Genomic DNA, 13,951 nt, shown 5'->3' with positions numbered 1-13,951 from the left:
AGATCAATAAATTCTGAAGATCGCATACGATGTATACTGTCCTTAAGATTGATTTTTGAAAGAAAAATCAAATTAAGAAGTAAAGGATTTGATTTTTAAAAAGAGAAATCAAATGAAGAACTAACGAGTATGATTTTTTTAAAAAAAGAAATCAAATGAACTAGCGGATTTGATTTTTAAAGAGAAGTGAAGAACTAGTGGTTTGATTTTTCAAAAGAGAAATCAAATGAACTAACAGATTACAATTATAGTGCAGAAAATTCCCCATATAGAGTGATCTTCCCATGTAGTCCCAGTCATAAAGTAACCAACAGAGTGCCTTTTCTGTACACAGAAGTCCATGGAATGTATATATATACAATTTTTTCTGTGTGTTGGGGGAAGGGAGGAGTTAAAAATAGTTGTTGATACAAGTTTGATTTGACTGGAGTTACAATTGGAATCACTCGCGCTTCTTCCTTTAGGGATCACATTTCGCAAAACTTCATCTCAACGTCAGCCTAGATTGCATGGGGGATATTTATATTTAAAAAAAATCAAAATTCTACACGTATAGTTTCGGACACTTGAGAGAACAAGGGAATGAAGGTACATGGACAGCAAATAGACATGCTTCGTTTTGCTGATGATATAGTTGTGGTTGCAGAAAAGAGAGACCACTTGAAGCGAGGCCACTCTCAGCTCTGGTTACAACATGAAATTGAATAATTGGAAAACAAAGACACTAACAGTGAGCAGACATGGTACAGCGACTAGCTGTAAGAGGGAGAAGATCGACTTCAGAGTGTGAATTTCTTTACCTAGCTTGGAAGCAAACAAACATCAGATAAAAGAGCCAAGGCTGAAATTGTAAGCCGCGTATACACCCAGGTAAAAACTGGTTTCAAAAAGAAACGCACCATATTCATTTCCAATAACATGGACATTCGCCTTAGGAAGAATCTTATTAAGACCTTTGTCTGGATTGCAGTGAAACTTGGACATTCAGAAAAGAAGAATAGTGTCATTAGCGTACTGATGTTACCAACATATGTTGAAAATTTCCTGGATTGACAAAATGACCAACGAAGAGTGGAGAAGGGCTACAAAGGCAAGGCCGTGCTTGTATGAAATAATGTTACTAAGGAAACAAAGAACTACTTGGATAGTTCACCTTCTGAGACACAATGGACTTAACTAAAATCATCATTGAGGGTGAAGTCAAGGATAAGAATGCTAGTGGCCGACCACTGTTAGAATTTATCAAGCAAATAATGGAGGACAGGACGTTGGGGCAAATAATGGCTGCCCCAACTATTTGACCATGAAGAGGCTAGCATAAGCTACTGCAAATCAATCTTCGGTTGATAACTGAAGAAGTAGAAGTAGTTTGGGAGATCTGGAGAACAGAATCTAAACTTTCAAACACTTCGTTTTTACTGACTGCTTAGGTGTTTCATCTCGCAACATCGCGTATTATATACAACGTAGGGTAAGAGAATATATTTTTTCAAAGTTTCGAATTTATATTACTACAGTAAAACTATCTTCAACGGACCATTTCTTTAACGCAAATACTTCACGGTCTCATGAATTTACTGGTGAAAATAGTGTTAAATTCATTTCATTAAATGTAAACTGTATTACGCGGACAAGGGAAATCAAAATAAGCCTTTTGACGGAAAATTTCAAGTTTCGGAGGGCAGCATTTAGATAGATTTTAGACATCCTGTGGGAGATTAGATATATATTTTAGCAAAACAAACAGTGATGTGCAAACCGAAGCACACACGACGAATATACATGCTTTAATTGAGAATTATATTGAAAGCCTGAAAGGAGAAAAGGAGGTGGAAAAAGAAGAAAAATAAGGCATTCAATTGGAAGGAAAATTAAATGAAATCTTAGAGTTTTGCGTCCCACAATTATGCCGGCTAGGCTAAAGAGGACGGTGATGATGAAATATGAATGAAATAGTGGAATGAAGAAAGTGGGAGGAAACGGGAGAATCCCGAAAAAAAGTCGCACACACGTGTTCGTCCACCACAAAGTTCACTTGACGCGATGAGTTGAAAGGAGATTGTAGGCTAAAGACTTAACAAGATTCTGTCAAAAGTTTAAAGGAACTGCAACATTTGCCTTACGTCGAAATGACACTGATATGCTGAGTGTGGTCTCTAAGGCTAAAGTCTTTGTGTACAATTGGTCATATAAGCAGATATTGAGAATTATATGGAAAGCTTAATAGGAGAAAAGGAAGTGGAGGAAGAAGAGAAATAAGGCATTGAGTTGGAAGGAGAGTGTAGGCTAAAGACTTAACAAGATTATGTCAAAAGTTTAAAGGAACTGCAACATTTGCCTTACGTCGAAATGACACTGATATGCTGAGTGTGGTCTCTAAGGCTAAAGTCTTTGTGTACAATTGGTCATATAAGCAGATATTGAGAATTATATGGAAAGCTTAATAGGAGAAAAGGAAGTGGAGGAAGAAGAGAAATAAGGCATTGAGTTGAAAGGAGAGTGTAGGCTAAAGACTTAACAAGATTCTGTCAAAAGTTTAAAGGAACTGCAACATTTGCCTTACGTCGAAATGACACTGATATGCTGAGTGTGGTCTCTAAGGCTAAAGTCTTTGTGTACAATTGGTCATATAAGCAGATATTGAGAATTATATGGAAAGCTTAATAGGAGAAAAGGAAGTGGAGGAAGAAGAGAAATAAGGCATTGAGTTGAAAGGAGAGTGTAGGCTAAAGACTTAACAAGATTCTGTCAAAAGTTTAAAGGAACTGCAACATTTGCCTTACGTCGAAATGACACTGATATGCTGAGTGTGGTTTCTAAGGCTAAAGTCTTTGGCTCAATATCTGTCGTAATGTAACGTCTACATATGTTAGATTTATAAGTTAATTCATGTTGAGCAAACATATTTGTTCAAAATCGCTCGAAACTTACGAATGAGGATCAAACTAAGGTTACAAGGCCGATATCTCTGGAGTTTTCGTCTGTTATAGAGAAATGAGAAGTATGCGGTAATTTTAAATTGATGGAGTTGACAACTGTGCAGTTTCAGCCACCCACCACCTACGGCGCTATTTGCATGTAAACAAAAATGGCGACTCATTTGGAAAGCTGGTCTCGCGAAGAAGTCCGCTCAGTTATTCGATTCCTGGGGGTAAAACATGTAACTGCAGCTGAAATTCACCGGCAGCTGATAGAGGTTTACGGAGAGACTGTAATGTCTCGTCAGCATGGTCTCGCAGAATGGTGTCGAAACTTTACGGCTGGTAGAGAAAACGTCACCGACGAGGAGCGCAGTGGGCGACTCAGGACGGCATCAACAGATTTGAACACAGCTCGCGTGGAGGAACTGATTGAGTATAACAGGAGGATCACATTATGCATCTGGTGGCAGAATTGGGAATGACGTTCGGAAGCGTTTAGAACATTCTACACGATATTCTGCACTACCGGAAAGATTGTTCCCGATGGGCTCCACGGACAGGATTTTTATCAAGGGAATCTTCAAACTCATCCCACTACGCAACAAATGTCGCAACCGATATGGACACAATGTCGAAAGGTAACCTAATGTATGTACTATCTCTTGACTGTATTGGTTGTATGAAATAATAAATATACGTTTCACTGCAGGCTTCTAACCTTACTTTTTGATCACCCCTCGTATTAATTAATAATTGTAACAAGATACCTAACTGAAATTTAGATGTAGAACAGTAATAAATTTTGAGCCACAGAAAAATGCAGAGATTTCAGTTACGTTTCCTTCCATCTAAAGGTCGCGTTTTATATTTCCATTAAGATGGGAAGCATCACACATCAAATGGCAGGACAGGAATTCCATTTCAGACTTCGCTTGAGGGGGGCAAGAGCACCACCGACATAAGACTCACGTTTTGTACTAGTATATTAGTAGACAATCGATTAAAGTATATGTATTTCTCAAGCCCTTTTAAATGACGCCTCTGTGGCAGGATAACACAAAAATACGACTGATGCAAATATAAAATTAAACTAGATTCTACGTGTTGTAGCTCCTCTGATTAGTTGAAATTAAGTGAATTATCTGTGGGGATCTTTTGCGGGTAATATACGAGCTCTTTGTGCGCGTGATTGCTGTTTGGGATGAAATGCAGATTTGGTATCAATTAAGCTACAGTCAGGGACGTATGAGTATTGAATGTACAAATTTTATTCTTGTTTATTATTTCATTTTTACGAAATGATGTTATACTCTTGAAGTGAGTACACCATATTCTGTCTTCTAGGTGGATGCATATAAAATAATTAAAGAAAAAGTCAAAAATCATCGTTCACAGTATTAGAAGAGGTTTAATGGACAAAAAGATGGCCGAAGAGGAAGAGGATTCCTCGGACTTCGAAGAGTATTCAGTTATTGAGATGGACTACGGAGATGAATCGACAGAAGAACAAAATAGTAACGACCTTCCAGTGTTCGATTATTCATTATCACAAGTGTCTCGTGTGTGTGCAGTGTGTAATGCTCAGTTCACAGTGATGGAAGCTCTCGATGAACATGTAAAACTTCACGCAGAATCACGTGAGCGAGACTTGAAATGCGAAATAACAGTAAAAGAGGAGACTTCGGAAACGAGTGTATCGGAAAACGATCGAACAGCAAAAAGTGGTCGTTCATGTGATAACTACAAAGAGCATAATACCAACAATGCTGGTTGCGCGCCTGAGATAAAATGCATTGACTGTGGGAAAAAGTTTCAAGACAAATATAAGCTTGCAAATCATTTGGAGTGGCATATACGAAGATATGAAGAACAGTGTAAAGGCTATAAGTGTGAGGGGTGTTATAAAGTATTTGATACAAGAGCGGACTATAGAACACACAGACGATTATGTGTCCATCTCAAGAACGTTAGATCAAAAACTCTTTTCGCGTGTGAAAAATGTGGAAAAGAGTTTCCAGCCAGGATTAGATTGAGGGAACACTTAATGCGCCACAATAGAGCAGTTTCAAAGCCATTCGTTTGTGAAGTGTGCGGGCAAAAGTTTGTCAATAAGAGTAATTTAAGATTTCACGCCGAACGTCATGCAACAGTTCATCCGTACACTTGTTCCCATTGCAACAAAACATTCTCAACATATTACACACTTAAATATCACAAAAAGGCCCATGTTCCTGGGGACCATATTTGTAGTGAGTGTGGTGCTACGTTCTCGCTTAAGTCGAATCTTATGGATCACATTAAATATCAGCACATGAATCGCGAACGTTATACTTGTGAACAATGTGGAAAATCATTTAGATTTCCCTCTATCTTAGAAAATCATAAGAAAACCCACCGAGGGGAGAAAGATTACCTTTGTAATGTGTGTGGCCGTTCGTATTTCGCACTGAAGACATTTAAGGACCATTTTCGCCGACATGCAAATGAACAGACATCATATAAGTGTGACGTGTGTGACATGAGCTTCCCAACATACGGTAGCTTCCACAGGCACAAGAGAATTCACAGAGATGATTTGTTGTACGAGTGTGATCATTGTAAAATGACTTTCAGTAGGCGACGCACGTTGTCCAGCCATGTTAAAGGACACTTGCGCGTTCGTCCCTTTCAGTGTGTGTTCTGCGGAAAGGGTTTTAATTTTAAAACAGCGCTTAATAGACACCAAAAAAATCACTATTTCCATTACATCGAACAGCCTTATCTCATGTCAGAAGCATCGATCGCCGTCGCGGAACTTGTAGAAATAAGTAGTGAATCAAGAGATAATACGTCTTTTGACATTTAATTTACATGTTTGTACACTTTCTCTAGCAAAAACGTACCGAATGTGATTTCGACAAATAAATTTGTACAAATATTTTAATGTATGATTTCTGTTTTAAGTGGAAGGTTTAAAGGTAATTGTTTGCAGTGCTTAGTGCGATTAGGGAATGCCAGGGCGTTATTCATTCAAATGTTTAATATGTTCTTTTGTGAAAACATTTTTCTTAATGCGTTTGTTATAATTGTTCATAATTAGTTTGCAGTCTGAAAGTATTTAATCATGCCTGGAGTTAAATTGCGTTGACTGAAAAGTAGTTGTTGCCGCTGTTAGATCAGATATTGATAAACGACCGTGAAGATAATTTATTCAGGTAGGCCATTATATTCCCATATGTCAACAGAAATGTTTGCCATTTGGTAACCCGTTGTAATGAGGAATTCTGTTAAGAGTATTTGTGATAGCTTCTTCGGCTAAAATGTAGATCAGATGTGTACAATTTCTCAAAAGTTTAAATGTGACACAGAAATAGAACCTTGAGAAATCCAGGATACTATTGTTGTTCAAATGTACATTTGCACCAGGTGGTTACTGCGTCATAAAGAAAATAAATGTTGGATGGATATCAGTTAATCAAAACATCATCCCTTCGCCTTCATCAGAGCGAGACATACCTGTGACATTCTCAAGCATATTCAGTAGTTATTCTGGAATAATCTGATTCTCTTAAGTTCGTTGACCTGTGCTTGTCTCTCTTGCGACTTTCTGTCAATCAATTGAGTGGCGAAGAGTCGGAGGACTACACCTTCATTTTCGAAATATATGTTTCTGTAGATTTCAAATACATTGCCATATTATATTGCTAAAATTCCCCGCATTTTGACTCCTAATGTTGGCTCCGTGGAGTGAACTTGTTTTCTGTTAAAATTCTCCAGAACGAAACACATGCATCACATTCCTTTCTATACTCCTATTTTATAAAGTCACTCCTCTTTTTTTTATTTCAAAGTACTTTGTTTGTGTGAGTAGGCTTTAAGTATTTTCGTAGTTTAACTATAACGTGTAAAATTACAAGAGTACTTTAAATGGCTGTCATTCTATAGCATTTTCAACTCTCAAAGTTTTAGGTATAATAGACTTACTGAATTATATTCATCAACATTATGAATAAAGTAGTTATCTTCTTGATACAAAGTTTTTGTGGTTAAGGATTAGTAAGTTAGGCTTTGCTGGTGAAAAAAAAATGTCACCTGCATTTATATCGCCTCTGAGCGTCTTGTGTACGGAGGTGACGAAAAGTCCACGGAGTGAGCGTTGTAGGTGCTTCATGACTATAGTACCTAAAATAATAATACTTCAACATTTTTTGTTTCTATGTGATTTTTCTTTTTTGTTGTTTTTAGTTGGAACACTTGAACATTATTTTCCAGTGTTAAAAGATCGAACTTTATAATTGCTATTATTGTAATAATTATGTAACTAAAAGTCCCTGAAAAAAAGAAAACAAAGTTAGTTTGGATGTTTATTTCATAAATTCATTAAAATAATTCCGAAGGAATAGTCTCATTATTTTTTTCTAAATTCGAGCATTCAAAATGTTGGGGGCCGCAGTGATAGCGTGCACATCTCTGATACATTGTGTCCCTAGTTCAATTGCAGTTCGCGCTAAGTTGAATTTATGATGAAAAGCACCATGCGCTTGGATTTACTCGGGGTTCTCATCTTCCCCCTTTCGTTATTCCACTTCATTCATTATTATCGTCTCCTTTAATCTTGGTGCATAATTGTAAGACGTTAAACGAAAAAAATTGATGGTAACCATGCTGGGAAAAGCCAAACTCAGAAATACCCTTCTGTAAAATCAAGAAAAAGCGAATGTAAAATTAAGGAGAAAATTAGAGAGAATATGAAAGGAAAAGAAAGAATAAAAACCAGTATATAATGATACAAGATACAGGGCACATACCGTCAAATGGGGTGAATAGAAACATGGGGGTGAATAGAAACAAAACTCCCAGATTAGTTTTGGATTTATCTGGACGATAAATTAATCAAGAAAACTGAAATTTCTTAACAAAGTCTTATACGGCTAAAGTGTCCAGGGCAGAGACAAAATGTTTTACTGAGTTGGGAACACTTAGGTAGACGGCAGTAGCATTAATGTGTTACTGAAATCTTACACGGTATTTTAGCGCTCCTTAAACTTTCTTGGTAAGTATGACATTTTCATATTTGTTGCATTTGAACATATGCCTATTTTGTAGTTTGTTGTTTCATTTACTGACGTTCATAGTAAAAGTTTTCCTTTTGTAAATTATTTTTAATCAAAATTTAACTTTACTGGGTTATTGTTATGATTTTTAAATAGCGGGGTGAATAGAAACACTTCTTGGGAAATTCTTGAAATTCCTCAAGGAGTGGAAAATTCTTGAGGAGCAGAAAAAAGGACCTGATAGGAATGTATCAACCATCTCTAAGAACAAATTTCCAAGTTTTCTGAAAAAAAAAAAAGTGTGAAACTGAAGGAGGAAAATATCAGGGCTGGATTTGAAAAGTGTGGAATTTTTCCCATTTGTCGAGACCAAATACTGAGGATGTTGCCAAGAAAAGACAATGAACGAGAAGAAACAGAACAGCAAAAGTCATCTCAGACTGTAAACCGTTCCCTTATGGATCTTCTCAGGAGCATGAGAGAAGATGAAAAAATTAAATAAGGGAAGAAGAGAGTACGAATAGATGTTTCTGGTAAGAGTTTTGGTTTGTTTTCTGAAAATGATACATTTTCATCAAATCACAACGAAACTCAACCTACCTTTGTATTGTCGGAAGAGGAGAAAGACAACACTCCAGAAGACAACATTCCAGACGATCACGAACTAGATGATGGTTTTCTAAAGCTGGTGATTTTGCTGTGGTAAAATGAGAAGCTAAAATTCGATGAGACTATTCAGCACCCAAGTGCGAAAATGGGAACATGATGCATATGTGGGAGTGTTTTATAAGAGAGCACATAAACAATGAAATTTTCAGAACGAAACTGTTGGGTTTTATTAGGAGTTCGTCAGCACGCTTTAAGTATATGATAACTTTCGGGCCCCTTCGTGGCTAAGCGGTTAGCGTACGCGCCTTTGGCGTGGGAGACCCGGGTTCGATTCCCGGCGGGAGCTCATGTAGTTCTGATTCTACGTTAAACAGTAGGTCCACGTCTCATATAGTCTCGCTGCTGAACGGGACGTAAACCTCAAAATCAACTCAACTCATGATAAGTTTCCCTGATGATTTCAGTGGTTTAAATCTTATTCAAATATCATCAAAACTATAGGGTCGTTTATACCTATATTGTGCATTGTATTGTTTTATAAGTTTGTAACTTATGTAATACTGGTCTTATTGAACTAATATCTTGCAGGTATCAAATAAATAGTTCGTTTCAACAAATACGCTGTTTCTTTTTTACCTTTCCAATAGTATAAAAGAAACAACAATGAAAATAAAGTAATTGTTTCTATTCACCCCATGGGTAGGGGTGAATAGAAACATTAAGAAAAACCAAGGTGAAGAAAAGTGGAGTTGATAAATTAATATGACGTTTACTGAAATTCATTAGCATATTAAGACCTTTCTTTTGGAATAATCTGATACGCGAAATCTTTAACATTACCAGACTTATATTCTCATATAGCCAAAAATGTGTTTCTATTCACCCCATTTGACGGTACTCATACGAAAGTAACTTACCTTGTACTTATGAATGAAACATAGGCACACAATAAGTCATTTTTTAATAAAGGCCAATCTTTACTCTATGAAGATTAAAAAACGAGTGCGAGCGATGTCATAGAAAGGAAGGTGCTGGGAAGATAATAAGTATTTCTCAAGAAAGGAATTAGTGAGCCGAAAGACGGAGCAAAGTCAAAGGACTAAATGGCACCATGAAAGAGGAGAAAAATTGATAAAGAGTATAAGGTTATTTACATGAGACTCATTCCTTCTCGTGCGTGTGAAGTGCATAGCTATCATACGATTATGATGTGCAGTGTTTTCTGACAGGGCGAACAGTATTCAGTGTATAAATATATTATTAATATTCGAGACCAGTAAACTATAATACTATTGATAGTTCCGGTTCCTATTCCATGAAAGCCTTATCTCCGATCGGTTGCTAATTCACAAAAAGACTAATGTACCTTTATCGATTCTCTTGCCAACTGTTGTCTTATAGGTTAATAATTAATTTTCGAATCTCTTAAAAAGTAGTCCACAGAAAATTGAACCCCTAAATATTGGAGAATTTCCAATACTTTCTAGAACGTTTTCTTATTTCTACATGAAATTTACTTTCGATTTTCGGTGATGCAGCATAAAATAATATTAGACTGCAAAGGTAAACAAGCAGTTCCAACATTGCAAACAGCAAAGGAGTGGGTAATGTTCTAATCCAAATCTTTAAGATACTTAACATAGAAGCACAAGACTTTAATATGGCTTGGCGTTACATCATTCAATAATTCATACTTAAAATATGAACTGGACAAATGTACTCTGGCAAAAAAAATTTACTCCTCTTGCACTAACAACTACATTTTCGTTCTTTTTACACACATTGATGTCATCGGAGGAACTTACATCTGCAGAACTTAAATTAATTGCGTCTTTCACCATTACTAAAACTATTTGGCTTGCTATCCCCAGAAGATCTGCTTTCAATTTCTTTACGAATATTTTTCTGCACTTTTATCTAAAGTTGCTAAAATCACTTTAGTAATTTGTTTGGCTTCTTCTAATACTCTATTAAATTATCTTTTTAGACCATATTTATTTTGATCTGTTTTCTTTCTGATTTTATTTCCATACTTTTACCGACTTAGGAAGCAAAACTAACCTTTCTTACATTTAAGTACATTGAATCACTTTCAATATTATTTGGCTGCGCGACAATATATTCTACTAATATTAATTATCCTGTTGCATAGGTTTCAACAATTATTAACTCTAGTGGTTTAAATTCATCTATCTTTCTACGTTTGATTTCAGCTTGTGTTAGAATGAACGGCAATGGCTGTATACTAACGCTAAGGCCAAGAATGTATCTTTCCTTATGCTTATTTTTTTTACTATTTCTACGGTATTTTTTTACTATTTCTAAGAACTTGTTGCGGTATTGTCCATAAATTCATTTTTGATTTCTTTATATTTTGGTTCTATTTCACGCGTAGCTTTTTTATACTCATACTGATAACATTTTAACAAATTTTGCTTATAATTCTCTAGTCTTAAAATCCAGTATTTTCGAAAATCTACATTTAGAATCTTGAAGGCACAAATATTTATTTTTTACCTTTCATTATTCAATGAATACATCACAGAACTGACACGTCCCTGTTCGGGCGTCAAATTTATAAGGTCATGAGGTTCGTTCTTTCTTGTCCGTATGAAAAGCACAGCTATTTTAAAGGGTGCGATGTGCAATTGTCTCTGTGAGAGCGAGTGATATTCAATATACAAGCATATTAATATTCGATAAACTATAATACCACTAATAGTTCCGATTCCAATTTATTGTAAAAACCTTGTCTCAAATCGGTTCTTCATGCACAAAGAGTCTATTGATATCGATTTCCTTGCTAAGTATCATCTCTTAGATTCATGCTGTTAGGAAACCAGTTGTCTTTCAAAAGAATCCTTCAACACGAAGAAACAACTCAGATTCTAGAGGTTCTTTTGTGGCTTAAAAGTCCATTAAGACAAATCCTTGAATCACTTGTGGTAGTCACATATATTTGTAACTATATATTATATTTACACGTACTTGTGGCTCTCACACGCACATTTTTCAGTATATGCAAGATACACTAACTTAGTACATAAGAAACATATAAATAAAACACTCATTGTATATTAAATGGCAGGAACTTGTATGGGAGTATTACTTTTATTTTCGTTAAGATCAACTTTCGCCTTATCTTATTACCTTATGATTATTAATACAACAACTACATAATTAAGACTTCCATATGTATGAAATGTAAGAGAAATACATGCACTTTTATGATATTCCAAAATTATGTGTAGATATTATTTTCAATACTAATGCTGAATGATAGAACGGAAGAAGTGTAAGAGAAGAATCATATAGTGACATAGTTGTTTTGAGAAGACACACGTCAGTACAGTGCTCCTGATACTTTTGTCCACTTTTCACAAATATTTTTGATATTTATAATTCACAGATTGACAGTTAACTACTACCTGTATAGGAATTGAGTTCAAACAGTCTCACTACGTCACAACGTGGCTCACTTTCCAGTTCTGTAATCTGCTACTCGGTAGAGGCTTCAAAAAGACAGTCATTCTGCTAGATGAACTTAACTGAGCGTATAGGCTCACTACAGAAAGAAAAATGGCTGTCATTCCGTATATGAAATTAACAACACTGTTAAGGAGCTGGGTGAGCAGAACAATATACATGTATTTCCAAGTAATTGGAAAGTTCCTTTCATGAGTCGGCGATGTTTGAAAATAACGAAATGAAACTGTGGCGCCTCAAAAGATATGTTCATTCTCTCATAGAAAATATTTTTAAAAAATCCACAGGAAGTGAGGAACATGGAGGAAGTACGAGGTGCATCGAAAAAGTAACTGGCCGAAGATGTCAAAACGGGACGCGCTTGCACATGAGTGGAGGAGGAACAGCCTGGTGCGAGCATAGTTGTGTGGAGTCAGTGGTGAGAGAACTATAGTATGGGAAACATGTCTAAGCGCATAAAGTGTCCCGCCGATTGTGAGATACGCGAGGTATTCGGGTTGCTCCACACTAAGAAGCTATCGGTATCAGCCGCCGGCAGTTACGTGAAGTATGTGGGCTGGATGTCATGAGTAAAAGTATTATCAGAAGATAATGCAGACAATTCACAGAAGGCCGCACCAGTATGCACTACGAACACCGTAGTAGTCGACTACGGCTGGATGGGATAACCATCCTCCCACCCTTGCATCCAGGGACTCCCATCTGTCCCTTCATCTAAAGCGATATCTGGCTGAACAATGTTTGGACAGCGCAGGTGTGTTCCATATATTTACATACTGGTTTCAGTCCCTGGCAGCAAAATTATTTGATGGAAGCATACAAAAGGTGGTTCTTGTTATGACAAATGCCTCAACAAGGATGATGTAAATGTCAGAAAGTAGGTTATATGTATCACTAACTCCAGAATAACAATGATTTTCTTGTGTTGTTCGTCTTTCATTTTTCAGTCCGTTGGAATTCACTCTCTAAGTGCGTCTTGTATTAGAACAATAAAAGAAGATGCTTTTCCTCCAGTGGACAAAACCGGAAAAGGACGTAAAATCTGTAAAAGGATAATCTTACAATGAAACAAATCATTGACATGTAAAGAAATTATAACCTACTTATGGAAAAAGAAAAACAAAAGATACGAAAGAAGTGTTATCGTTTAGTTAAAGCAATCTCTAACAAAAAATAGTTTCAGAATTGAACAACTTTCTTCAGGGTGAACATCGCAAGTAAAAAGGTTGTTAAAATTTTGTATAGCTCTTGAAATCTAAATCGCCAAGAACTTACGAAAAATATAGCATCTTGAAAGTCAAAGAAAGCATTCACAATGATATTGACAGGGAAAATAATCTAGAAATATGATGCCCTTCGTAACTTCAATCATTGTGTCTAATCTTATTAGGAAAACTTAAGTAAAACATCGAAAAGAGGTCAGTAATTACAATGAACGAGATAACGAAGCAGTAAAGTAATAAAATTGGGCGTTGTTAACCTTTTTCAACACGATGTTGTCAGTCGACAAGAATCACGAAAAAGGGTTGTATAACTATTAACATTTTCAGCTCATCCTCATTTTTAAGTGAATTTATATCCCAAAGGTATATTTTTTTTATTTATTTGCCTGTTTTGTATACAAATGAGAATATTCTCGAGTACGCATACATTTGTCAAAATTACAAAATAATTATATACATAGATGCTATGAAAAAAACAAATAGAGTAATACATACATAGCTATGACATTTATAAGCTTACACATTCATAACTTAATTAACAAAAGACATTTATACGTTGTCTTCAGAAAACTCATTTACCGAGTAGTAACACTTATCTACTAAGAACTTGTGAAGAGCAGATTGAAACATATAATGTGATTTATTTTGCTTTAGAAAGGCAGGTAACTTATTGAACATT

General features: G+C 35.9%; 1 protein-coding gene across 2 annotated transcripts in view; it reads left to right on the top strand.

Annotated features, from left to right (window-relative positions):
• LOC145691073 (zinc finger protein 711-like) overlaps positions 1-9,468 on the top strand; it is a 57,866-nt gene extending 48,398 nt beyond the window's left edge. For both annotated transcript variants that reach the window (XM_081766737.1, XM_081766736.1), the window contains exon 3: positions 4,266-9,468. In XM_081766737.1, coding sequence (XP_081622863.1) covers positions 4,333-5,766 — 1,434 coding nt within the window. In that variant the 5' untranslated portion in view covers positions 4,266-4,332 and the 3' untranslated portion in view covers positions 5,767-9,468. The remainder of the gene's footprint in view (positions 1-4,265) is intronic.
• The last annotated feature ends 4,483 nt before the right edge of the window (positions 9,469-13,951 follow it).

This window comes from Thermobia domestica, chromosome 7 (assembly GCF_964235325.1).
Source record: "Thermobia domestica chromosome 7, izTheDome1.hap1.1, whole genome shotgun sequence".
NCBI lineage: Eukaryota > Metazoa > Arthropoda > Insecta > Zygentoma > Lepismatidae > Thermobia > Thermobia domestica.
Note: the sequence above shows the minus strand (reverse complement) of the source record. Positions and strands in the feature narration are given on the sequence as shown.